The sequence below is a fragment of the Saccopteryx bilineata genome, chromosome 3 (assembly GCF_036850765.1).
Source record: "Saccopteryx bilineata isolate mSacBil1 chromosome 3, mSacBil1_pri_phased_curated, whole genome shotgun sequence".
NCBI lineage: Eukaryota > Metazoa > Chordata > Mammalia > Chiroptera > Emballonuridae > Saccopteryx > Saccopteryx bilineata.
Window position 1 is genome coordinate 13553670 of NC_089492.1, and position 25917 is coordinate 13579586.

At 46.1% G+C, this 25917-nt stretch overlaps 1 protein-coding gene across 3 annotated transcripts in view; it reads left to right on the forward strand.

The window, feature by feature from the left end:
• Nucleotides 1-270: 270 nt before the first annotated feature.
• Nucleotides 271-25917, forward strand: part of ANXA13 (annexin A13) — a 48491-nt gene continuing 22844 nt past the window's right edge. The window contains exons 1-3 of one of the 3 annotated variants that reach the window (XM_066265720.1): nt 271-364; nt 1704-1826; nt 21187-21262. In XM_066265720.1, the coding sequence (XP_066121817.1) occupies nt 350-364; nt 1704-1826; nt 21187-21262 (214 nt within the window). In that variant the 5' untranslated portion in view covers nt 271-349. Of the gene's footprint in view, nt 365-1408; nt 1442-1703; nt 1827-21186; nt 21263-25917 lie in introns of those variants that run through there. The other 2 variants (XM_066265719.1, XM_066265721.1) reach the window with 2 other exon arrangements.

Consider the following 25917-nt stretch of genomic DNA (forward strand, 5'->3'; position numbering starts at 1 on the left):
TTTCAATGACCACCCAAAATTAAAAAAAAAAATAACTCAATGATCTAGACGTGAGACAGATTTAGCCTTTTAGTTCTGAATAAGTTCTTTGATTTAAAAAGTCTACCCTTGATTTATGAATAAATCTTATAATTAAAAATAATGACCTGTCAAGGCAGCTTGGACAGGTTAAGCTCATTTGTAGCTATGACCACTCCCTAGCCATCCCCAACTATGTATTCAAATTCCGTGCCAAAAGTTACTTATTAAGCTAAAGAGATATTATGTCCGGGGAGAATCATTATAAACTTGGCCTTTAGGAGAGCTGTGTCTTAATAAAATACAGGACAGCTATCTCAGAAAACCGAAAATGGGCAATCGTCATGTAAGTATTTATTGCTTTTGGGATTCAAAGTTTTAATTCGGGTTAGCATGTGTCCGAAATTTAAAGTATGAAGTCATGATTGATACTTTTATACTTTATGATTGTGATTACCACTTTTTACTGGTTTTCACAACAGCAGACCATGCTTTTAAAATGCACTTGGAATGTATGTTTTTTCTCCATTAGTCAAAAATCTCTTTGGAGGGAGCTTAAGATTATAATTATGATCCTTTTAAAGAAGTGATTAAAACGAGGTGGTAAATGGTGCCTTGCAGAAAGCAAAATAGTTAATATGAATTTGTGGAATGAATGACTAAAGCTATTGGTATCAAATTTGCACAAAAGTTCATAAACTACAACCATCAGGGTTTTGCAGAGAAGAAAGGTTCTTGTTGCAAGTATCAGTAGAGCAGGGTAAAAATACTCCTCCAAGGCCATTTAACTTGGATTGAAAGGTGAAAATATTCCAATATTATTTCTAGACAGCATCAAACATCCAAGTATTTGTAAATATTCATGCAATGGACTCAATTTTCCCCTTCTTCTGAAATTCCTAGGCTTATGTGAATAACGCATCTAAACCATTAATAACTAAAAACTGACATTTGGAACCAGCAATGCACAAGGCAGGCCAGAGCAAAATCTTGAAAAATGAATAGCTAAAGCTGTCACAATAAAAACTTTAATAAGGATTTGCTGCCCCTACTATAGCTTCCCACAGCAAGAATGATTGATTACGTGTACACTAGGAGCTAGGGGAATAAAACCCCAAATGTTTTTGTAAACTCTAACTTTGTTTATCTGATTTATTTCCTTTGTGATAAATTAAACTTGCAGTCATATGGTCACAAACCTACAAATACCTTCTTCGAAGAGGTGTTATTTTTGTAAACCATCTGTAAATAACCTTATATACGAGCCAAGATTGGGAGCCTTACAGTCAGTATATTTTTCAGAGAAACTGAAACCTACTCTTAAAATATTTCCAATAGGTGCAGAGGGCCTCTGAAAAAGTAACTTGCTGTTCCATTGGCAGTTTAGGAGGACTTGGTCAACCCCATGGGGCAGCTGGCTTTTGTGAGTGGTCTAGCATTTTTTTTTTAAAGGATTTTATTTACAGATTTTTAGAGAGAGGAGACAGACAGATTGAAAGGTGGGGGCAGGGGAGAAAGTGGGAAACATCATCTCACAGTAATTGCTTTCCGTATGTGCCTTGACCAGGCAAGCCCGGGGTTTCAAACCAGCGAACTCAGTGTTCCAGGTCAAATGCTCTACCCACTGCGCCACCACAGGTCAGGCTGGTCCAGCATTTTTATGTATTTCTTTTTTGAATCCTCAGAGCCAGTCTTATGCCCTCTCAGAAGGCAGTCAACAGTTGCCCAAAGGGGACACCCCACCCTCAGCAGCCGTGCGGCTTCTCAGCCGCCCACCGGGGAGTGGAGAGCCAGAGGCCCATCAGCCTGTAAGCATTCCCCCGCCCCCAGGTCATAGGTCCGACTGGGCTCTCTTGTGGGCCCAGCATTCCTCACCAGTGACTTACATCAGACCCTCCACAACCTCAAATCTGAAAATGTCATCATCAGGCATTACTTCCAAGCAGGGAACATTTTCCCCAGAAAATGTTTGCTATGATATTTGCAGCTAATATAAAAAGAAATGTCATCTGAGAACTGAGTTTACATTTCCAACAGTGTCCCCTTTAACAGTGCCTTAAAATGGAGAGCAAGATGCTGTAATATGGCCACTGTGACATTTTTGAAATTGGTGACGGAATTTAACATGTGCCCAGGGACGGAATATGTTCTAAGACTGTGTTGCTAAATAAGTAAATGTAAGACCTTTTGAAAGGACAAAAAAAAAAAAAAAAAAAAGAATTGTCCCCGGAATGACTGAAATTATTTGCATTGGAAAGGAACTTGAGTTTGTATAAACGTAAGACAATCCTTGTAGTTCTGAAGTGACCATACAACCAAAACAAGTTTTAAAAAATTCAATATAGAGGGGAAAAAATTAAACACAAGCAAAACACAAGTTGGTGATGTGCAAACATATGTTATTTAGCAACATAGACAGTGTTATTTTGCTGAGAATTAGTGGTCGAGCTCAATGTAAAAATGGTCCCAATTGCTATGACTTCTTAGTTCTCCTATCACATTTCTTTCCCCAAACGACTGAGAAACTTTTGTTTATAAGACTCCCTGTAATACAATTGGGCCTTCTCTTGGCTAAAATTCATGATTTTTATATCAAACCTCCCTCTGTCCTTTTTCATGTTGTTGTTCTTTAATCATTAGCCTGCGACAATTAAAGTCTGGCTGTTTGGCATATATACAATCATACGTAGACACACAAATGCAGGCATTGAAATCATGAGCCTTGGTCACGATTGGTCATCCTGATGATGTAATATGCTTTAGATTTGTTTTTAAGTTATTATCGGCATTGTCAAGACACCAGGAAAGTTTTGAATCCCCAAGAATATGTCCACAGACCAGGGTTCACAGATAACTATTTGACAAATATCACTTGAAAGCCAGTAGAGTCTTGGCCAGAATATTACATTTTCCAAGGTACTACAATATGGAATCCTAGCCAGTTCTGAAAACTAAAAATTACTTTGTTTTTGCTTTGTGCCTTTCCCCAATCCTTTTGTCATCATTAATGATTCTTTTTTTTTTTTAAACTAGAGACCTAGCATTTGTGACTAACCTATTTGGGGCAGTCATACGATACTGGGTTATTATCGTTTACTAAATCACATGATGTTCAAAGAAGTCTACTGGGCCTAGAGGACACGTTCTTGTGCTCAATGAGCTTTGTGCATAGACAGAAAAAATAAGAATCTGCTTGGGTTTAGCTAGATGACTCTATTCTACCATGTGAGTGGTTTCAAGAGAATCAGTATAGGGGAAAAGGGAGTACTGAGGTCAAGTGCGATGACTTCACCATAGAGTGCAGCGAAAGAGTTTTTGGCAGAGTAATAGAGGGGGAGCGAGACATAGGGGAATCAGTGATAAATATGGGAAGAAATCACAAACTTAAGAGGACTAGTGAATTCTGGAAAACTAGTTTCAAGGCTGATGAATAGACACTAGACAGGACAATAGCCTTGCTACTCAGTGTGGCCCCTGGACGAGTAGCAACATTCTCATTGTAGTCGGGGCACTTATTAGAAATGCAGAATCTCATACCCACCCAGACCTACTAAACCAGAATCTGCCTCTGTAACAAGATCCTCAAGTGATTCTTACGTACGTGGAAGTCTGAGAAACACTGAACTGGGGAACAAGTTCTCAAACTTGGCTGCACATTGGGGAGTCCTAGAAACCACTGATGCCTGAGTCCCACCCCCAGAGGATCTCAGTGAATTGGTCTGGGGGTTCGCCTGAGCACTGGGAGTGTGAATTGTCCCCAGGTGATGCTAGTCAGCAGCAGAGTTTGAGAAACACTGACGTGGACCATACCACCATCCTCACAAGGACAGATCAGCATACTGCCCAAGAAGGCAGGTGTCACCGTGAGTACCCATAAATGAAACCCAACTTGTGTAAGAACATCTGCTCAGCGACCTGCCATGATGTTTGCAAACAGACCACATTTATGACTTCCTTCTGCCAATATTTAGCCAACATAAATATTGTCTAAAAGGGAGAGCAGTTTGGGACTTGTGGCAGGTGAACAACAGGCAAGCTCTGATGAATGTGGACAGGAGCACTGGAATGCCATATGACAAGAAGGATATAGGTCCAGATTCCCAAGAAAAGAAGGGAGGCTCTGGAGGCAGGGGAAATGTGATGGGAATTTGGAATAAAAGTAAATACAGTTTAACCAAGAGTGCACATTAACATGTGATCTCCAAAGCCAGAAAAGCATAGTGAGCCCCATGTAGAAACCAGCCGAGATAAAGCAGTCATGCCTCTTCTATCAGGACATCTTTTATTCCAGAAAGTTAGTCCTTCAGAACACCCCATGAGAGTCAGAGGAAACAAAAAATCCCTCAGACATCAAAATACGGCGTGCATTAAAGCCCACCTTCTTTATTTAAGCACGTTTCCCATTCAAGTTGAGAGCTATATTTGAGACACCATCGTTGACTTTGAGGGTTTCTTGCCTGCGATAGATAAAAAGTAGCCATTCTAAAGAGGTGGGGGAAGGGCTCCCAAGAGCAAATACACAGAAGGAAGAACAAGGAAACTGAAGACCTAATACAAGAACTCTGAAGCTGTAGGAGCCTGGGCCACTTAGTGTGGCGGATGGACTCTGACACATCCCAGGGCACGCTGGCATTCCTACTCTACCACACGGCAACAAGAACCCAATACAAGAGCCCTCCCCCCACCTCTTTAGAATAGCTGCTTTCTATCCACCGCAGGCAAGTGCTGATGGGTCGAACTGGAGGTTAAAGGGGCCCTCTGAAATGAGCTGATGATAATAATGGAAATCTGTCAAGTGCTTACTAGACTGGGAGCTGTTCTCAGGCCATCGGCTCTGGTCCTTGGAATGTGAGCCCTTCAGCTCTACACATGTTGCATCATTTAGTTCTAACATTTTAATGAGGGGGACACTATAATATTCCCCCCTCTGAAATAGAAGAAGAGAGGTTAGGGAATTGGCCCAGGGTTGTACATCCAGTAAGAGGCAAAGCATAGGTCTAGATCTAGGCACAAGTTATTCACACTACGCCTTGGGCTCAACAAAGGCTTATATTATGCCAAATAGAAGCTAAATTGCAGGGATTTCTGAAACTGCTGAAGTGGGTCACCAACTCATCATCGCCTTCCGACCCCCATCCTGAGCTTCCTTCTTCTCCCCCAAGTTGGATTAGGTGCTCTTTCTTAATGCTTCCACAATACTCTGTGGACAAGGCCTCCCTTCCCTTCTGTTTATACATCCTCTCTGCGCTGGACTGACGGCTCTCTGGGGACAGGACTGTGTCTTTTTCATCTCTGCATGTCATTACTAACACAATGCCCGGCACGCAGCAAATGCTCAATAAACATTTGATGAATTCATCAATTCATGAGTTTTTCTAAATGAGCTTCAACCAATGTTTTGCTCAGTTGGAATCCAAATCGCTTTGTCCAGTCACACTCGCAGACCAGTGTGCAGGGAAGGCCCTGGCATCTGTATCTTTTAAGGCTTCCCAAGTGATTCTAAGGTATCCAAAGTTGACACCTTGGGTCCAACATCAAGTATTCTTCTAGTGCAATGGTTCCTAAATGTGGTCCCCAGATCGTGTCACTGGTATAACCTAGGATCTTGTTAAGAAGGGAAATTATTGGGCCCCAGGTCTACTGAAACAGAAAATCTGGGGGGAGGGCCCAGCGATCTGCAGCTGAACACATTCTCCAAATGATCCTGACGTTCACTCAAGTTTGAGAAGCAGGCCCTGGCCGGTTGGCTCAGCGGTAGAGCGTCGGCCTAGCGTGCAGAGGACCCGGGTTCGATTCCCGGCCAGGGCACACAGGAGAAGCGCCCATTTGCTTCTCCACCCCTCTGCCGCACTTTCCTCTCTGTCTCTCTCTTCCCCTCCCGCAGCCAAGGCTCCAGTGGAGCAAAGATGGCCCGGGCGCTGGGGATGGCTCTGTGGCCTCTGCCTCAGGCGCTAGAGTGGCTCTGGTCGCAACATGGCGACGCCCAGGATGGGCAGAGCATCGCCCCCTAGTGGGCAGAGCGTCGCCCCTGGTGGGCGTGCCCGGTGGATCCCGGTCGGGCGGGAGTCTGTCTGACTGTCTCTCCCTGTTTCCAGCTTCAGAAAAATGAAAAAAAAAAAAAAAAAAAGTTTGAGAAGCAATGTGGAAGTGAAGGCTCCCACAGGCCGAGGCTAGAGCTGAGCCCCAGCCTTGACTGTGAACCAGCCCCGCCATTCAGCCTGGAGAGATGCCTGGATGACAGCATTTAAAACCTCCTCAGCCCCGGGCCCTTCTCCCCAGGCCTCCCGCACCAACTGCCCCATCAGCTCCTCCTGTCCCCACCCCGGGGCTGTCCCCTCCCCCTCCGCATCCTAGCCCCTCTCCCCAGGCCTCCCGCACCAACTGCCCCGTCAGCTCCTCCTGTCTCCACCCCGGGGCTGTCCCCTCCCCCTCCGCATCCTAGAGATGAGAAAGGGCAGCGGGAGGAGTCCCCCTGCCCGCGTGGAGAGAGGACGGCACTCTCCGTCTTTTCTGTCAGTGCTGCTTATTCTTCCCGACCCGCTGTGAGCCAGGTACTCTCTGAGGCTCGTGAGTGAGAAGAAGAAGAAGAAGAAAAGGCCGCAGTCCATGCCCTCAGAATGGCTCACAGTCTAGGAAGGAAGGCAAACAAACCCATAATTATAATGATGTGTGATGGATGCGCTAATAGAATTGTATCTATGGTAACAAAGCTCAGAAATTAGGCAGGGGAGGGAGTGATTCTGCGCAGGAGACATGAGGGACCGCACTTCGAGAACCATTATCGTAGGCAATTGGGAAGTCTCAATGGATGTCAGACGAGGTCATGACAGGGTCAGAGCTGCACTTCGGGTGGACAGTGCAGGGACTGGTGGGGAAAGGTTTAAAGAGAAACAGAACCCAAAGGAAGTAAAGCAGTTGAAAAGTAGTGGCCCCGGAAAAATGATGATGAACTTTTGTCCCCAACTAAAACAATGACAATGGAATTGGAGAAGAAGACAGACGGAAGGGTCAAATCAGCAGAACTTGCTGACTGACAGATTGGATGTGGGAGGTGAAGGACAGGAAGACCAGAGTAATTCCCAGGGCCCTACCTGCTCGGGCACACAGGAGGCTGGTAGTGCATCCTGCGGATGAGGCAGAATGGAGTCTGCAAGGTGGCAGAGAGGATGGGCTGGTGTGAGCATCTCCTGAGTTTGAGGTATCTGTAGTAAACCTGGGTGTGAGACCTAGCAGGCAGCTGGATCTAAAACCTCAAGAGAAGAGTCTGGGCTTGAAGCAGCTCGGGAGGTCTGCATTCACAGTTGTTTTTGTTTGTTTTGCTCTTAAGATAGTGTATGTTTGATTACAAGTAGCAAGTAGCAGACAGACTGCCAGACTAACAGCGGCTTAAATAACAAAGACATGTAATGATTAGCCCTAACAGGATGTCTGAAAGGAAGGGATTCCAGTGTTCAGCAGCTCCTTAAGGACCATGAAGGACCCTGTCTGCCTTTCCATTCTGCCACCCTCGATGTGCAGGCGACGTCTCCCTTTGTGGGTGCAAGATAAGCAACATGTGATCAAGTCGATGGCCATACATGATAGGGTCATAGGCAAGAAGGAAGGGGATAGAGAAAAAAGTGCTTTCTCCTCGTGTACCACACTCCTATCAGTGAGGAAAATCGTTCTGGAAAGCCCAAGCAGGCATTCTTTTCTATCTCATTGGCCAGAATTGGTCAAAAGCCTACTCTGACCCAATCCCTGGCAAAGGGGAAGAGGATAGCCATGCATCATGATTCATCCCCAGAGCATTCTGTCTCTCTCTCTCTCTCTCTCATACTGAAAAATGAGCTTTTCCTTTTTCCTTTTCAATGGTATGGGAGGCCGAAGGAGTTGGTGAGAGGGATGGATGGTCACAGATAGTTCAGGCTCCACAGAGAATTCCATGGCCTTGGCCCTGGCCGATTGGCTCAATGGTAGAGCGTTGGTCCAGCATGTGGATGTCCCAGGTTCAATTCCCAGTCAGAACACACAGGAGAAGCAACTAACTGCTTCTCCACCCTTCCCCCTTTCCCTTCTCTATCTCTTCCCCTCCCACAGCCATGGCTCAGTTGGAATAAGTTGGCCCCAGGCACTGAGGATAGCTCCATGACCTTGCCTCAGTTGCTAAAATAGCTTGGTTGCTGAACAATGGAGCAACAGCCCCAGATGGACAGAGAGTTGCCCATAGGGGGCTTGCTGGGTGGATCCTGGTCAGGGCACATGCAGGAGTCTGTCTCTCTGCCTCCCTGCTTCTCACTTAAGAAAAATTTAAAAAATAGGCCCTGGCTGGTTGGCTCAGTGGTAGAGCATCAGCCTGGCATGTGGAAGTCCCAGGTTCAATTCCCAGCCAGAGCACACAGGAGAAGTGCCCATCTGGTTCTCCATCCTCCCCCTCTTCTTTCTCTATATCACTCTCTTCCCTTCCCGCAGCCAAGGCTCCATTAGAGCAAAGTTGGCCCCAGGTGCTGAGGATGGCTCCATGGCCTCTGCTTCAGGCTCTAGAATGGCTCCAGTTGCAACTGAGCAACGCCCCAGATGGGCAGAGCATTGCCCCCTGGTGGGCATGCTGGGTCAGGTGCATGTGGGAGTCTATCTCTCTGCCTCCCTTCTTCTCACTTAAGAAAAATTAAAAAATAAATAAAATAAACAAATAAATAAGAAGAGAATTCCATGGGCGCAAATAGGTCCAGATTAACAACCTCAAGGAAAAAAGTTTTTGAGGTTATTCTCTATACATTTATACATAGCATGTCAGAGAAATTTTTGATTGGCTTGGGTCATACCTGACCTCGAATTGACACTGTGGCCAAGATTAGCTTTACCTATCCGTGGGGGTAGGAGATATTGTTTATCATTATTGCTTTCTTAGAACTATCACTCTATTAATAGTAATATTAATATTACTACTAATGCTGCTGCTGCTACTACTAGTCGATGGACCAAAATAAAAAGAGAATGAAGCATTGAAGATCAGATAGAAAGGCGTAAAATCATCCACACTTCTGGTGATGGAGGTTGGGATGGTTGCGGTGGGAATGAAAAGATAAAAATGCTAAATATTTTTAAAAGAAATAATAGGCTTGGATTCAATGCACATTTAAATTCTCTCACCAGGGGATATAATAACATTCATTGTTTTGATTCTGATCGAGAGAGAAATTTGCTCAAAGCAAATTTAGCCATTTCACCTTGTTTTCTTCTCAGCAAATCAGAACTTGCTCATATTACTGGCTATGCCCAACTGCATAGCACCACCCACCACTGCCAGGGCCCAGCTCAATCCCCAATATTTCTCTTTCTAATTCCATCTGCCCACTTATTATTGACTTTTGAGAATTCCAGAGTACACTAGCTTCTTTTATTTCCTGCAAGCAATGAATCCCAACTTCCTACCTTCATTGAATTGGCAAAAAGACAGCCTTTGGCAATAGAAGAAGGATATGGAGAATTCTTTTCTAATGAGAAAAGTGCTTCATTTTTCATAACTCTTGAAGGCATGGTTTCTTTCCCGGTTGAGAAATAGCCATCATCTCCCCACTACCACACTGTCCTCCAGATTTACATGTGTTGAAGCAATACAGCAGTAATTGACTAGCTGGAGGTTTAACGCTCCTCAAGGGTCTCTAACTCCCCAAGCAATCTGTGGACAACCTCAGAGCAGACAGTCCTTTTCCCCAGAACACGAAATCTTGTTTTCAGACAATGCATGTTATTCTACCTCTAGAAGAAACTCTGAGTTCTCCAGCCCAACCCAGGGCCAAAGGGCCCGCAAGAATGAGTCCGCTGAGGCTGCTGGTTGAGGCTGTGATGCCCACACCAATTGCGATGCCAACAAAGAAGCCAGGGCTTCTCCCTCTGGACTGGCTTTAACTCATTCTCTTCCTGGTTACCCCGTCCCTGGACTCATCTTTCAGATTTACCATCTGGGTTGCTCTGCAAAACTAAATTAAGGAAAGACACCGTGGCCCACTTCTAATCTTCCTTTTAGGTGACTGCAGCAATTAGCTCTTTGTCACTGGGGATCTTGTTTTAGTCAGTACCTGTGTGCCATATTCCTGGAGAAGCACAGCCTTCTCAACAGATTTTAAAATAATGTATTGACAGAATTGTTACAACCATTAGGCCAGGGTTGTAGATGCTTACTTAGTACATTGACATTTGGGACGAGACAAGATACCATATTTTTTGCTACATAAGACGCAATCCCCCTCAACAATTCCTCTCTCAACAGTGGAGAGGAAAATGCCCGTGCGTCTTATGGGGTGAAAAATATGGTATTTTATTAAATATTTTAACACACCATTTGGTTCAGAATATTTTTTTTCTTATTTTCCTCCTTAAAATGCTAAATGTGTCTTATGGTCAGGTGCGTCTTATGGAGCAAAAAATACGGTAATTCTTTGTTGTGAGGGGTTATTCTGTGCCTTATAGGACATTTGGCAGAATCCCTGGCCTCTGTGACTAGATACCATTAGTACACCCCTGTTTGCAACAACCAAAAAAATGTCTCTAAACATTGCCAAATGTCCCCGGGAAGCAAAATCGCTCCTGGTTGGTTGAGAATCACTTCATTAGACACAGACCTCAGATGGGAAAGCAAGGCTAAGGGGTAGGAGATGTCCCCATAATGTCTTTATCTGGCTGAATTTCCACCAGCTATCATGCATTTTTGCCCCTCTGACCCAGCCATTCCTTCACATTGATGGCCTCTCTTATCACAAGGTAAAAGCTGACTCATCTTGAAGATTGACCCTTGACCCCCTGTTGGTGACAACAGCAGCAGAGAGGCCAGTTTTCCACCAAAAGGCTGTTGGCCCCGTTGTAACTCCTAATGGCCAGAATGAGAAGGGGTTTTCTACAGAGAGACCTAGAAATGAGACTGCTAGGCTGCTGGTTTTCCTGCCTAGATGAGCGGCGCTCACCTGCAAAGACATCGACTGAAACAATTGTTTCAGTTCATTTGCTCGCCTCTCCTCTGTGTGGGTGTAGCCCCCAAAGGGCTGCCCCATTCAGCCTGTCCATACCAGAGCTTAGAGCATATGGTCAGTGCTTCACATTGTTTGCACGTCTAAATGTATCATCAGTACCTTCAGGAGTAATGGCGTCTACCACCTTAGGATCTTAAAGGGTCTTAAGGTCAGATCTTCTTAAGATCAAGTCTCAACTCCATAGTCATCTTTGATTGATAAATGTCACAGTGACTTAGATAAACCAGAGCATGGCCTAAGAAAGCTTGTTTTTCTGGAAACAATCTTAACAATACCAATCTTCATTAAAACGTGTTCTTAAATATGCCAACATAGAAATGATCACAAACTTAGGAGAAAGGTCGTTTTTTAATCTAGAAAGTTTTACTCCATTTTCATAACACATGGTCAACATATGTAAGTAAATCATATTGAGATCTGATCCAAGTGGATTTTTTATTATGTTCAGCCTCATCTGCCAAATGATGCAAATATCTCTACCCGTTTAGACTGATGGCCAACACTTAATTTGTACATGATATTTTAAAATTACATCTCTGAAAAGATGGATCAATAGAAATAAACAGTTCCAGGCATTCTCACCACCCTTCTAAGACTGAGCAGGGCTCAGACTGCTAACATACTTTCCTAGCTATCTGGTCTACCTCCTTGAATAGACTTCTAAAGGGGATTCAAGTGGGAAGAAGATCTAAGAAGGGAGGAATCAGCTTGGCTGTTAGTCAGTGTGGCCATGAAGAATCCTAATTTAAATGGAGCAATAACCACATGGTGAAATACAAATATTCTTCTAAGATTAAAACTGTGTTTAAATATACCCAACAGAATACACTGCAATGTACCGGTATATTTTTTTCTAGTTAGTGGTTTTACTTTCTCTCTGACAAGTGTGTAAGTAGACTCTGATTTAAAAACCCCCAAAGACAAGATTTTGTCAAATTTATTGTCCCTAGGAGACTGTGCCCAAGAAATTGTCAACTTAATTAAACAATATTCCACTAATCACCCAAGATTCATGTTTAAAGATGTGAATGGCCCCTCTGTTCTGTTTCAAATTGCCCATCAATGTCTACTAAACATGCCTATGTAAATGTCACCAGGATATTTTCTGGCTCTGAATTCATGAACTTTAATAGCATAATACTAAATGGTTTCCAAGTACAAATAAGTGATCAGTTAGAGGTTTTAAAAAATAATCCTGAGAAAGAGGAGTTTATGGTTTTTCCATACGTAAGTAGGTGACCCTGGGAAGATGACATAACAATCAGGCCTCAGTTTATTTGTAAAATAAGGGGATTGAACACATTCACTGTTTCTCACACTTTGGTATGACCTTTATACCACTGGTAAAGTGATGGAATTCAAACCTACACAATCTGAATCTAGGCTTATATATGTTACATATTATATACTGCATCTTTTAGAGATGGAGAGACAGAAACATTGAGCTGTTCCTGTATGTGCCCTGACCAGGGATTGAACCAGCAACCTTGTCATTTCGGGACAACGCTCCAACCTAGCTAACCCACCAGGGCATACCACATTTTTTAATCTATTGTGAAGAATGCCACAGTGAATCACATTTGTCTTACTTCACTTTCCTGAGAGCCCACTGGGTCTGGCGGGTATTAGTCCCAGTTTACAGATGAGAAGCAGAAAACGTGATTCTGTTTGACTCAGAAGAAATATTGGGAGCAGAATTTGCCAATAAAGCCTCCCCTGGAGACACACTCACCCACAGGAGAGACGTGTCTGTTTCGCCTTGCAGATAGTGGTAACTGGCCTTCAGTTTTCATTTCACTTCCTATTGTCTCGTCAAGAACATTTATAATCCCACAAGCCATGCAAGAGGTCCTTGGCTTTCCTGGCCATCAGATAAATAGGTCTCAACTGGTGTTTTTGAAAAAACACCAGCATTCTAAGAATTAAACAGAGCTTTTCTACCATTAAATTTTAAAAAAAAAATTTTTTTTTTGACAGGGACAAAAAAAAATTGGTTAATAAGTTAATAGTAGAGTTTTTGGATCCAGATTGTGTTGGTTTGAATTCCATCACGTACCAGCTATGTGACTTCAAGCAAGTTATTAATCTTTGTGTCTTGGTTTTGTCATCTGCAAAATAGGAGGTAATAATGCCTCCCCCATATGGTTGCTGTGAGGATCAAATGTTATTATATGTAAATAGTTTGGACCAGTGCCTGTCACATAGTTAAGTGCTTTATTTTTCCATCATATATTTCTCTTAAACTCTTAGCTCCTGATCCTACTTATTGATAAGTACAAAATGGTTTCTGATTTTGGATGGATTTATGAAATCCATTTTAAAGGTGTCACACAAAGCACCATGTCAAGAGCTCATCCAACACTCCATAGGAACCAGGTCAAGATGGGAGGAAGCACTAAAAATAGCCTGAGCCCTCAGCATGCGCCCAGCATCCTGCCAAGCACTTCTGATACGGATCAGATCCTTACAACCTCTCACAAGAAAAAAAGGTGCTATTATTACCACCTTTCAAATGGGAAAACAGAGACTTAGAAAGTCTAAGGAGAGAAATAGCATCCTGCCAGGCTCAAGGGCAGCTAGCTATTTTGGGAAGGAGGGAACCTGTATGACCACAAGAAAGTCTTTTTCTCAAACTGGACCTCAATTTCCCCATCTCCATAACAATCTTCAAATCCACGCTAACCAAGTTGAGCCCAAATTGCCAATATTGGCTCAAGGTACCATTAACTAGCAGTGGTAATGGTCACTTTTTATACTGAGAAGAGTTTGGGGGAGTCCAAGGCTCTCCCCAGCACAATCCTCACCTGCCCCCATTTTGTCCCTGCTAATTTTAATTTCCTCAGCCTCCTTCTGACTTCACTTTAGCTCGGACAGCTGCCTTCTTGAGATCAGTGTACAACGGGCCCTCTGCCCTCTGGTCCCCAGCACTTCCTCAGAGCCCGGACATCACGCAACCACTTTCAAATATTTACTGAGCAGACTGTGGCAAGCCAGTTGCTTCCGGGCAACTCCCCTGGAAAGAGCAAACAACCAAAATGCCACTCCCATTCCATTTTGATAACACTGAAGAGTTTACAAATGACCCTTACAGGCTATGTCACCAAGCATCCCTCCTCCTACGTGCCACCAGCCTCGTGCTTGCTGTAATCTGGCATGTGCCACTGCGTCCTGAACACAATTGCATCCAAACCTCACACCGACCGTGAGTAGGTGCATCTCCACTTGAAAGACAGACAATGAAGGCTCAGACAGATGGGTCAGCTAACCTACCATCATACAACCAGTGAGGAAAAAAGCATGACCAGACACAGCGGTCCGACTCCCAAGTCCATGCCAGGTCATTATGTCATGTTTAGCTCAATCATGTTTGCTCAGCAGTAGCACAGTGACAGGCCATAGTAAGCACATATGTGCACAGACCCAGAAGGCACCATGCTGTCTTCTCTCCCTGGAATGGCCTTCCCCTACCTCCCCCCCCGCCTCCCCATTTTCCCCCTTGCCCAACTACTACGTATCTTCCAAGAACCAACACAAATGTCAACTTCTTCATAAGAATCTCTTTCTCTCTTCTCAGCTATTTGCACCCAGCTCTTTACATTATCATAATGCAATTGTCATTTATCTGCGTTCATGTGTATTTCCCTGAGGACAAAGACTGGGTGTCATAGATCATTGAGTCCCCCTGACCCGGGGTAGTGCCTACAACACACAATAGAACTTCAATACTTGTCTGTTGAGGGGAAGGGAGGGAGAAAAGAAAAGGGAAGAGGAAGGAGAAAAGGGAAGAAGGACTAGAGAAAGAGAAGGGAGGAGAGGAAGAACTGTTCCAACGACAGTCTGATTTGCTTGCACCTATTGTTTTTTCATTAATGCACATGTGTTTCAGAAGTGCATTCTTATTTTCCACTTTTTGATGCTATCCATATAGAAGATCAAGTGACCAGGACTGACAAGTAGGACTGTACTTAAATATGAGTGTCTTTAAGGCTGGGTCCTGGAAAATCCTGGTCACCATATAATATGCAAAGCCACCAGTTTGCTCTGTTTAGGTTAGTGAGGAAGGCAGAGCATTTCTTACTCCCTATTTCCTTCAGGGTTTGGTTATATATTTAGCCAATTTTTTGCTCGACCATACCTTCGGGTGTATTGCGAAACATCTGGAGGCTCCAAGGATAGGTTTTTCTGTTTCTGGTTGAAGATCTTGTTGAGTTTTGGGGGAGATTTATCAGTATCCCTTCCTACCCCGCCATTACTCTGACGTCATCAACAAAAGCGCCACCAGTTTGCAAACTGTGTCCCTCGCTACCTTTTTCACAAACTCCATCCTCAGGGCTTGCTGCAACTGGAGGAAGGTGTCCTTTAAATGTTCCCTTTCGATCATAAGAGTTAAGACTTCCTTAAATTGCACTGGGTCTGTTTTATATCCCCCCTTCTGTGACTTTGGGTGATGGGCACACAACGCAATCAACATTTCAAATGCTATAGAGATGGTCACCTGAAACCTGTGTACTCTTGTTGATCAATGTCACCCCATTAAATTTAATTTCTAAATTAAAAAAAAATGCACTGGGACAGAAGCCCCTGGTCACGTGTCTGTTTCTCCATTCTGCCCTCCCAGCTGGAGGGATTAGCCTTTGGTACAGGTGCGGACCTTCCTCTAGCGCAGTCGATGTGCGGATGCTGACACATCACTGAGCCACCTCCCAGGGGAGGTGTTTTCAGTCTTCTTTCTGTCCAGGTGACACTACTTCTGGGGCTATAGCATCCCAGTTCGTTTTCTATACCTCCTCCCAGAGAATGGATCATTCCTGTCCTTGTCTTAGAGGGGGCACATGGAGACACAGAGAAGTGACATGCAGACAAGCCGGAAGGAAGAAAAACCAGGACTGACTGTCCCCAGCTTAGTCAGGCCCCAGGCAGGGCCCCCTGTGCAGTAAATAGCGTTTGGTTCCCTGTCACACCTGACACGCTGGGACTGGCCAGCACTTTTTCAGGTGGTGCCTCACACTCCAGGAGGTGCGAATTATCTATCAGCTTTGTCAAATGAGACTGATTAGCAGAGTGTGGAGCTGGGGTGTCATCCAGAGTCACCCGGGACTTCGCAGCCTGGATGTTTAACCACTTAATTGCCCTGTGTGAAATGTAGGCTATGTCTGGAACTCTAGAGCCAAACAGCAGGTGATCAATGAGAAATTGATCGTTAGCGTGCCATTGACAAGATGAAAACCCCTCAAGCAGGAAAGGTTTTAAAATGTTCTGGAATATTCGCTGGCCTTACGCAAATATTGTTTACACTTATTAAACACATACACTCTGCTAGGCTTGATTTTAGATACTTTGCCTGAATGACTTCATTTCGATTCTCACAAGAGACCCGCAAAGTAGGCACTATTATCATCCCCGTTTTGCCATTTGAAAACCCGCAGCACAGAGAGGTTCTCAAACTGGCCCAAGATCACCAGGTAATAAAGCGGTGGCAAGTGACTCAGAACCAGTATGACTAGAAAGCCACATTCTTACACTTGACTATTGTATCTTCAGCGGCCACCTGGCGAATCAACACTTGCAGAATTGAAATGTAAATATCGCTATAAGACCCACACATACAAAAACGCATCTCTGTGAACCCTCCATCTCCCTGGCTTTTGAAACGTTATGTCATGTAAGCCTCAAGCCTCACAAGGCAGACACTGCCCCGCTTTACAGATAAGGGGGCTAAGGTCAATGGTCCAAGTGCACACGGCTGCTAAGGGACAGAGCCACATTTCAACTTGTGTCCATGTGGGCTGAAAGCCCAGACTTCTGCAATCATTTTATTAGCATCTAACATCTTTTTTTATGTGTCTCCTGTGTATCAGTGCAAATCCTGTTCAAAAGAGAAACAAACAAACAAATCTATTATGCCTTGTAGTTGAAAGCAAGTGAAATATCTGTGTGTTTGCCTGCACCCTCACAAACATGTCTGTCCCCATCCTGGGCCCCCCCCCCCGGGCCCCCATATTGTGTCTGACTCACATTCCTGCAGACCTGCTTTATGTAGAAGTTCTGTTCCATGGCCTCTAGTTTCAAAAATGACATCTCCCAATGGGCAGACAGGCCCGAGGCCCCAACATCAGCTGCCCGGCCCCCGTTTAACAATGAACAATGGACGTGGAATGTCCGCTCTGTATACATTCCGGAGAAGTTAGTTACCCAGCTCATCAGAACAAGCCAAGGACACCCCGTGGCTTCAACCCTGGGCATCACTGATGAATATGCCCATTGTGGGGGCAGTCCAAGCCATGCGGAGGGGAAAATTCCATGCAGACTGTTTTCTTTCTCCCTTTCTTAAAAATCACATTGCTTGATCCCTTCACTCTGACATTAAATATCCTGCTGTTGGGAGGGACGAGACCAGAGTCTCTTCGGGTCAGGAAATATAACCAACGTGGCTAACAGTGGTTCCCACAAGGAACCAGGGGACAGTGACTTAACCCTGCCGAGGGTCAGGTATCTGTGGTAGGCTTTTATGCTTCATTACCTGTTAAGCACAAAAGAAAGAATTTAAGCCTTGCTAGCATCTTTATTCCTAATAAGAGGCTCAACGCTGTCCCACAGCAGCTCCCAGACAGCACTGTTGTTTTGGACCAAATGGCACTTACTTTTTGTCCCTGGATACACAAGCAGGCATGCTCAGGGGGGTCTCCCCCACCCCTCTACCCCCGGAACTCTGCTAATGTATCATGGGACCACCTTAGGGAAGCAGTAGGGATTCGAGGCAGGAAGGTCATTTCATATCTGACAAGAGTCAGGGGATCCCCGATCTCACCCCGGCTGTACTCCGCCTGTCGCCTGGCCACATGATCTTAAACAAGTCTCTGCATGGCGTACACAAACCCTGGCAGCATCTTTGTGCAAATGAGAGGGGAAAAAGTGTTTCTCTGAGCAAGAAGCCCAGGGTTCCACTCGTGTGACCCCGGCTAGACTCCAGCCCTCTGGCCCTCAGCCAAGCCCTCTGGCCACGAACAGCCTCACGGCCATTCACAGAGCCCTGCATTGCCGTTTCAATTTGCCGGCTGTGAAATGGGACCGATAATAATTCTCTGCACGAATGAGGCTGACATGCTGTCCAGGACAGTTTCTGAGTCAGCCTGTTAATCAGAGATATCGACCGACCTGCCTCAGTTCCACCTCCCTTCCTGAGCCCTGCTTAATACTCCTGATGAAAGGCAAAGACACCATTCACCCTTCTGAGATTACGTCCCGTGTGCCCATGCTCAGAGAACCACCCCTTCCAGGCCTGGGCCAGAAGGCAGGCCAGCCTTCCTAAGTGTAAAAGCCTGTATGGTCACCCAGGGTCCCGCGCTCAGAAGGACCTCACACCTTGGTGTGGTGCTCTGACGTCACCATCTTAAGGTTTGTACTTGTCTCTGAACAAGGAGCCTTACACTTTTATTTTGCACTGCGCCCCACAAATTGTGTCGCTGGTCCTGCCAGTGAGTCTTCAGGTGCACCAGATAGCTTTCTTACGTTATACCCCAGGGAAGATTTGGAAAGGAAGGTGAGCTCTGCCACTCCTCTGCTGAACACGAAGGCCCCAGCCACGGAGTGGGAGGCGGGGTGGTGCGCGGGACCCAGCCGCGTGGGCTTCGGGAGGCACGCTGAGCTGAGAGCAAGGCTGCGTCCCGCGGGACCTCGAACAGATTCCCTGACCCGTCTGTGCCCAGCTCTCCTTGTCTATAAAGTAGGTCGCTAATGCCTACTCTTCTAGTTACTGGTTTTTACTGTACCCAGTAAAATAAGACCCTCTTATTAAAAGAGAGGTCTGTAAATGAGGAACTTGTCTGGCATGTGGCAGGTGCTCAACAAACATAAGGTCCTCTCCCAACTTATTGTGGCAATCGATGCTTCAGGGTGGGCCGTGCACTTACAATCCAAAGGGCAGTGGGAAAATAGGTGGCCCTGAAGATATCTTCGGCTCTGGGGTTACATGATTCTCCACTAACCAAGGCCTAGCAGCCACCCCGCTTCTAGTCCATGGAAATTAATCAGGACACGTTTGACTTGCATTCACTTAAGACAGCAATTTTCTTCTTCTTTTTATTTTTTATTTTTCTTTATTATTAAGTGAGAGGCGGGGAGGCAGAGACAGACTCCGCATGCACCTGACTGGGATCCACCCAGGAAGACCCCTACCAAGCAATGCTCTGCCTGTCTGGGCCTCTGCTCCACTGCTTGACAACCAAGCTATTTATTTTAGCACCTGAGGCGAGGCCATGAAGCCATCCTCTGTGCCAGGGACCGACTTTGCTCGAATCATTCAAGCCATGGCTGTGGGAGGGGAAGAAAGGAGGGAAGTAGATGGTCGCTTCTCCTATGTGCCCAACCAGGAATCAAACTCGGGATTTCTACAAGCCTGGCCGATGCTCTACCACTTTTTCAACCAGTGTATGGCAGCACACTGGCATGCTGCAAGAATTTTTAAAACAGGTATACCTGACTATTTAGTCAGGAGCATTGACTTCTTCTCCCTTAGACTGACAAATAAAAAAATGACAACAGCCAATGCAGTAGCAGTTCAGTGTGCATGAATCAAAATTATACTTATTTTTTTTGTCAGATCGGCAAAAAAAAAGGCATATAATAATTAGTTTATATGTATCATGAGATTTTTTAAAAAGGTTGAAAATCGCTGACTTAAGAAAAAGTGGTCATTTGTTAGTTAATGAAAGTAGGAAGTGTAGAGGTGTAGGCAGCATTGGGTCTGAGGATTATATAATGTTCATCCATCAATCAATGTCTCTGTCTCCATATTTTTACCCTTTCTGTCTCTGCTTTGCTTTATTCTCAACTCACGTAGCAGACAGCATGGCTGCCAACAGCCCTAGATCCACACTCCGTAGCTTAGCAAGCCCAGTGGGGGACAAACATATCCCTCTCAATATCTTTTTATCAATCAAGGGAAAGACTCTAATTGATCCTGCTTGGAGTACATCCTCACTCCTGAACCAGTCACAATTGCCAGAGTGACAGGGTTTGTGCCCACTCAAGGGCAGGACTCCGGGGCTCAGGCCTCATGATTGACAGCCCCAGTGAGCCCGTGTAAAATAGAGATGCAAGACAGATGAATGCATCGTGTCCGCTGTGCCCTATGGGGTGGACCAGTCACTCCCAAGGGACCAAAGCAAACGATGGGAGAGAGAGGGGAACCGGGGGTGTAGACAGGAGCGGTTAAACCGACCTTCACTGAGGGATGGGTAATAAGGACAGGCACCATCAAAGAGAGTCTCTGCGAGAAAATGCAGGGTGTGTTCAAAGCTTCTAGATGCGTAACTGCCATTAGCTTCCCATTTAAAAATTTTTTTTTATAAGGATGTTTTATTTTCATGTTTACCTTTTGTTTAGCTAACAGATACTGGTTTTCCACTTTAGGGCTAACAAGAAGTTTCCTTCTTAAAATAACTTTAAATAAAAACAAAGTAGGTCCCTTGAAATAAAAATAAGCGAATAAAAATATAGACTTAAGTAGCTGCAGACAAATCAGTGCATGTATTGTGCCAATGACAGAAGTATGAGAAACATTATCTAAGTATATAAACAGATCTTTTTTTCCCCTCAAGGAGCAGTAAAAACCAGTAACTATGCTATTGTTAGTCTCCATGGTATTTCCGGCAAGCTGAATATCAGGTCTCTCATTGGGTGAATGGCAAAGCTTTAGCGCATTCACCAAGTGGATCTGTAATGACATCCTAGAACCCTCAGCTTCTGGCTAGCAACACCTAGTCCCTAGACATACTTGTGTCTCATGGCACAGGGGGAGAACCAACTTTGCAGGACACCAGCCCACTGTGTCACTCTCTGTTTCAGAGACCGTCACACAACACAACAGAAGAGTTGATACGAAAATCACTCATCCTAGAGTTGGCCAGGCTGATTGTCTTTGAGAACAGAAGGGCCATTCTCTGTGGTCATCCAAGGCCAGCTGGCTCCAAGGAGTACCAGCCATCTCTCTGGGGTCAGAGTGTCTCCAGCTGATTTCCACATGGACCCACATGCAAAGTGGCAGCTGGTCCTTCATTTGGGTATCTGCTTGGTCTTCCCAATTACTAACCAATTTTGGCCTGAGATCATTTAAGAATGCCTATTACTGTCCACTCACCTGTTCAATCATTTCCTCTAGGCCAAAGAGAGAAGTCACCAGGGTTTTGATGTGGATCGAGATGCCAAAAAGTTGAACAAAGCCTGCAAAGGAATGGGTATGGAAGATGTTTTATTTGCTAATTTACTTTTGAAGTTGATTAAATCTGATGTCATGTCCAATTTTCCCAGGATCTTAGGAAGATGACTCCTCAGTGACCTTGTGTCTTCCAGGCTAACCCAATTGGATTACTTTTAAGGTTCTCTTTCTAGAAGATTCTAAAGTTATAGTCAGATCCAATTGCTTTTCAGGATGCAATATAATCATGAGAAATTGGATAGTATGACATTTAATGTGACCTGGAGGTAAAAGACACTTCATGAGTAACAATGCTAATGTTATCTATATCCCTCTAATCCCTTTAATGGGAGCTGGTGGAGATCAGGTCTGCTAAGAGCTGCATTAGGGAGCTTGGAACTGCATCTACAAGTAGATCAAGTGAACATAATATTGTGGCCAAAGTCAAGAATCAAGGGTCAAAACTGGAGAAGTTCTTTATGTCCATGTCTAAGGGTAAGTACATGACCAAGACTGGGAGACTAAGTAATAGATCAAGAGTAAGGTAACCCCAGTGACAAGGTGGGACAAAGGAGAAATTTTCTAGGTCATGAAGAGAGGCTCTGAGACCCAAGGAGATTACTGATGAAAGGAGGTTCTTGTCCAGAAGCCTGGGTTTTAGTATACTCACAGCATGGAATGACCATCATTACTAATTCCAGAATGTTTTCATCACCCCCAAAAAGAAACTCCACATCCATTAGCAGCCACCCCGAGTCCCCTCTCTCTTCAGAGTCAGAGGATCTCTAATCTATTTTCTGCCTCTGTGGATTTGCGTATTCTGCACATTTCACACAGATGGAATCATACAATGCGTCTGGCTCCTTTTACTTGGCATAATGGTTAGAGAAAACAAGTGCTAGATTTTTGCTTAGAAGTAAATTAGTGGAGTGTGACTTTCCTAGGAATAAGGATTGGGCTAGAATAAATGTGGTCATAAATTCTTTTGTGACGCCAGAGGAAAAAACTGGGATTCATGGTGGCAGTTCTAAGAAGATGTATTTTGCTCCAATAGAAGGAATATCTAACCGTAGAATAGTCTGCTTTGCCCACGAAATGATGGAAAAGTTTCAAGGGAGTTGGGGTTGGAGAAGATCTGGAAGGGAAGTGGTAGAAGAGATGTCTATATAATAAGTGTTCTTAAATAAATCAGGAGGGAGGGAGAGCACTGGAAATGAAGGACGACAACTAGGTTGCTTGTCTGGGGGCATCAGAGGAAATCTTGGCAGAGAGGAGTGGCCCCTTGCTTCTATCCAGCCCTGGCTAATCTTGTATTTGAACAACAACTGCCGGGAGAGTGTTTGCCTGGAAGGGGCGGGATGTTTACGGTTCTGAGCTCTGCAGAGTGGCTGAGCCAGCCTCACAGGTGCTTCTCTGCTGCCTCTCCAGGGAGGTCCTAACACCTGGATGTGGGTTGGAGCCAAGAGCTGAAGTGGGTGTGGGAATGACTCATCTGCGGTGAAAGGCATTCTCTGCCCACCGTGCGAGTTTAGCTCGGTAAGCAAAGGTGGGGCGCCTACTGAACAGCCAAGCATGCAGTGTTCTGTCCCCCACTTTGGATGTGGGCAGACAGTGGGACCTCTCTTGTGCTGGTCACTTGTGGAGAGTGCCTTCTACGGGCCAAGTGCCATGCTGGGGTCTGCATGCACACCATCTTGTATAACCTCCCAATAGCCCGGTAAAGTTGTATTACATCACAGACAAGAATGCCGAGGCTCAGAGGTTAAATATCTTGACCGAAGCCAAGGAGTTGTTGAGGATTGGGTGATCAGAAACTAGAGCCATGTTGGAAAGCAATTATTTGGTTGAAAGTCTAGCATTCCAACCCGTACCAAGAAGTGCAAACCAAAGCAAAATTGTATCATTGGCAAAATGGGTCAGCAAGACCATGCACTCGTCTCATTGATAAAGATGGTTCTTTACCAGGGTTGGCTTTAAATGTCCAAGGCCACGCCGTCCAACAGCCACAAAAGCGAGATGTGTGGGTCATTTTAAATGTTTGCTCCCCAAAGTGTGGCTCCAGGATCTGCTGCATCAGCATCACCTGGAAACTCACTGGGAACGGACAATGTCAGGAACCACTCAGAACCACCCAATCAGAACCTGCATATCAACAGTGGTGCAAATGCACCTTAAGGTTTGAGAAGCCGTGGACGATGTAATACTCTTCGTGGCGGCTTTCCCCTCTGAGAGCCTTTCTGTGTCCCTGAGAGGAAGAAAAACAAACACCCCTTTACATGTCAGAGGAACCAAATCAAAAAACAGGTCCCCCTGGAACCTGCAGTGTGACCCTATTTGGGAAAGGGGTTCTTGCAGATGCAATTAAGAATTTTTGAGATGAGATCATCCTGGATTACCTGGGTGGGCCCTAAATCCTTTGAAAAGTGTCCTTTAAAGAGACAAGAGGAAAAACACAGGGAGAAGGCCATGTGAAGACGGGCAGGACAGGAGGGAAGACACAGGGAGAAGGCCATGTGAAGACGGGCAGAACAGGAGAGAACACACAGGAAGAAGGCCATGTGAAGACGGGCAGGACTGGAGGGAAGACACAGGGAGAAGGTCATGTGAAGACAGGCAGGACAGGAGGGAAGACACAGGGAGAAGGCCATGTGAAGATGGGCAGGACAGGAGGGAAGACACAGGGAGAAGGCCATGTGAAGACGGGCAGGACAGGAGGGAAGACACAGGGAGAAGGCCATGTGAAGACGGGCAGGACAGGAGGGAAGACACAGGGAGAAGGCCATGTGAAGACGGGCAGAGACTGGAGGGAAGACACAGGGAGAAGGCCATGTGAAGACGGGCAGGACAGGAGGGAAGACACAGGGAGAAGGCCATGTGAAGACGGGCAGGACAGGAGGGAAGACACAGGGAGAAGGCCATGTGAAGATGGGCAGGACAGGAGGGAAGACACAGGGAGAAGGCCATGTGAAGACGGGAAGGACAGGAGGGAAGACACAGGGAGAAGGCCATGTGAAGACGGGCAGGACAGGTGGGAAGACACAGGGAGAAGGCCATGTGAAGACGGGCAGAGACTGGAGGGAAGACACAGGGAGAAGGCCATGTGAAGACGGGCAGAGACTGGAGGGAAGACACAGGGAGAAGGCCATGTGAAGACGGGCAGAGACAGGAGGGAAGACACAGGGAGAAGGCCATGTGAAGACGGGCAGGACAGGAGGGAAGACACAGGGAGAAGGCCATGTGAAGACGGGCAGAACAGGAGAGAACACACAGGAAGAAGGCCATGTGAAGACGGGCAGGACTGGAGGGAAGACACAGGGAGAAGGTCATGTGAAGACAGGCAGGACAGGAGGGAAGACACAGGGAGAAGGCCATGTGAAGACGGGCAGGACAGGAGGGAAGACACAGGGAGAAGGCCATGTGAAGATGGGCAGGACAGGAGGGAAGACACAGGGAGAAGGCCATGTGAAGACGGGCAGGACAGGAGGGAAGACACAGGGAGAAGGCCATGTGAAGACGGGCAGAGACTGGAGGGAAGACACAGGGAGAAGGCCATGTGAAGACGGGCAGGACAGGAGGGAAGACACAGGGAGAAGGCCATGTGAAGACGGGCAGGACAGGAGGGAAGACACAGGGAGAAGGCCATGTGAAGACGGGCAGAGACTGGAGGGAAGACACAGGGAGAAGGCCATGTGAAGACGGGCAGAGACAGGAGGGAAGACACAGGGAGAAGGCCATGTGAAGACGGGCAGGACAGGAGGGAAGACACAGGGAGAAGGCCATGTGAAGACGGGCAGAACAGGAGAGAACACACAGGAAGAAGGCCATGTGAAGACGGGCAGGACAGGAGGGAAGACACAGGGAGAAGGTCATGTGAAGACGGGCAGGACAGGAGGGAAGACACAGGGAGAAGGCCATGTGAAGACGGGCAGGACAGGAGGGAAGACACAGGGAGAAGGCCATGTGAAGACGGGCAGGACAGGAGGGAAGACACAGGGAGAAGGCCATGTGAAGACGGGCAGGACAGGAGGGAAGACACAGGGAGAAGGCCATGTGAAGACGGGCAGAGACTGGAGGGAAGACACAGGGAGAAGGCCATGTGAAGACGGGCAGGACAGGAGGGAAGACACAGGGAGAAGGCCATGTGAAGACGGGCAGGACAGGAGGGAAGACACAGGGAGAAGGCCATGTGAAGATGGGCAGGACAGGAGGGAAGACACAGGGAGAAGGCCATGTGAAGACGGGCAGGACAGGAGGGAAGACACAGGGAGAAGGCCATGTGAAGACGGGCAGGACAGGTGGGAAGACACAGGGAGAAGGCCATGTGAAGACGGGCAGAGACTGGAGGGAAGACACAGGGAGAAGGCCATGTGAAGACGGGCAGAGACTGGAGGGAAGACACAGGGAGAAGGCCATGTGAAGACGGGCAGAGACAGGAGGGAAGACACAGGGAGAAGGCCATGTGAAGACGGGCAGGACAGGAGGGAAGACACAGGGAGAAGGCCATGTGAAGACGGGCAGAACAGGAGAGAACACACAGGAAGAAGGCCATGTGAAGATGGGCAGGACAGGAGGGAAGACACAGGGAGAAGGCCATGTGAAGACGGGCAGGACAGGAGGGAAGACACAGGGAGAAGGCCATGTGAAGACGGGCAGGACAGGAGGGAAGACACAGGGAGAAGGCCATGTGAAGACGGG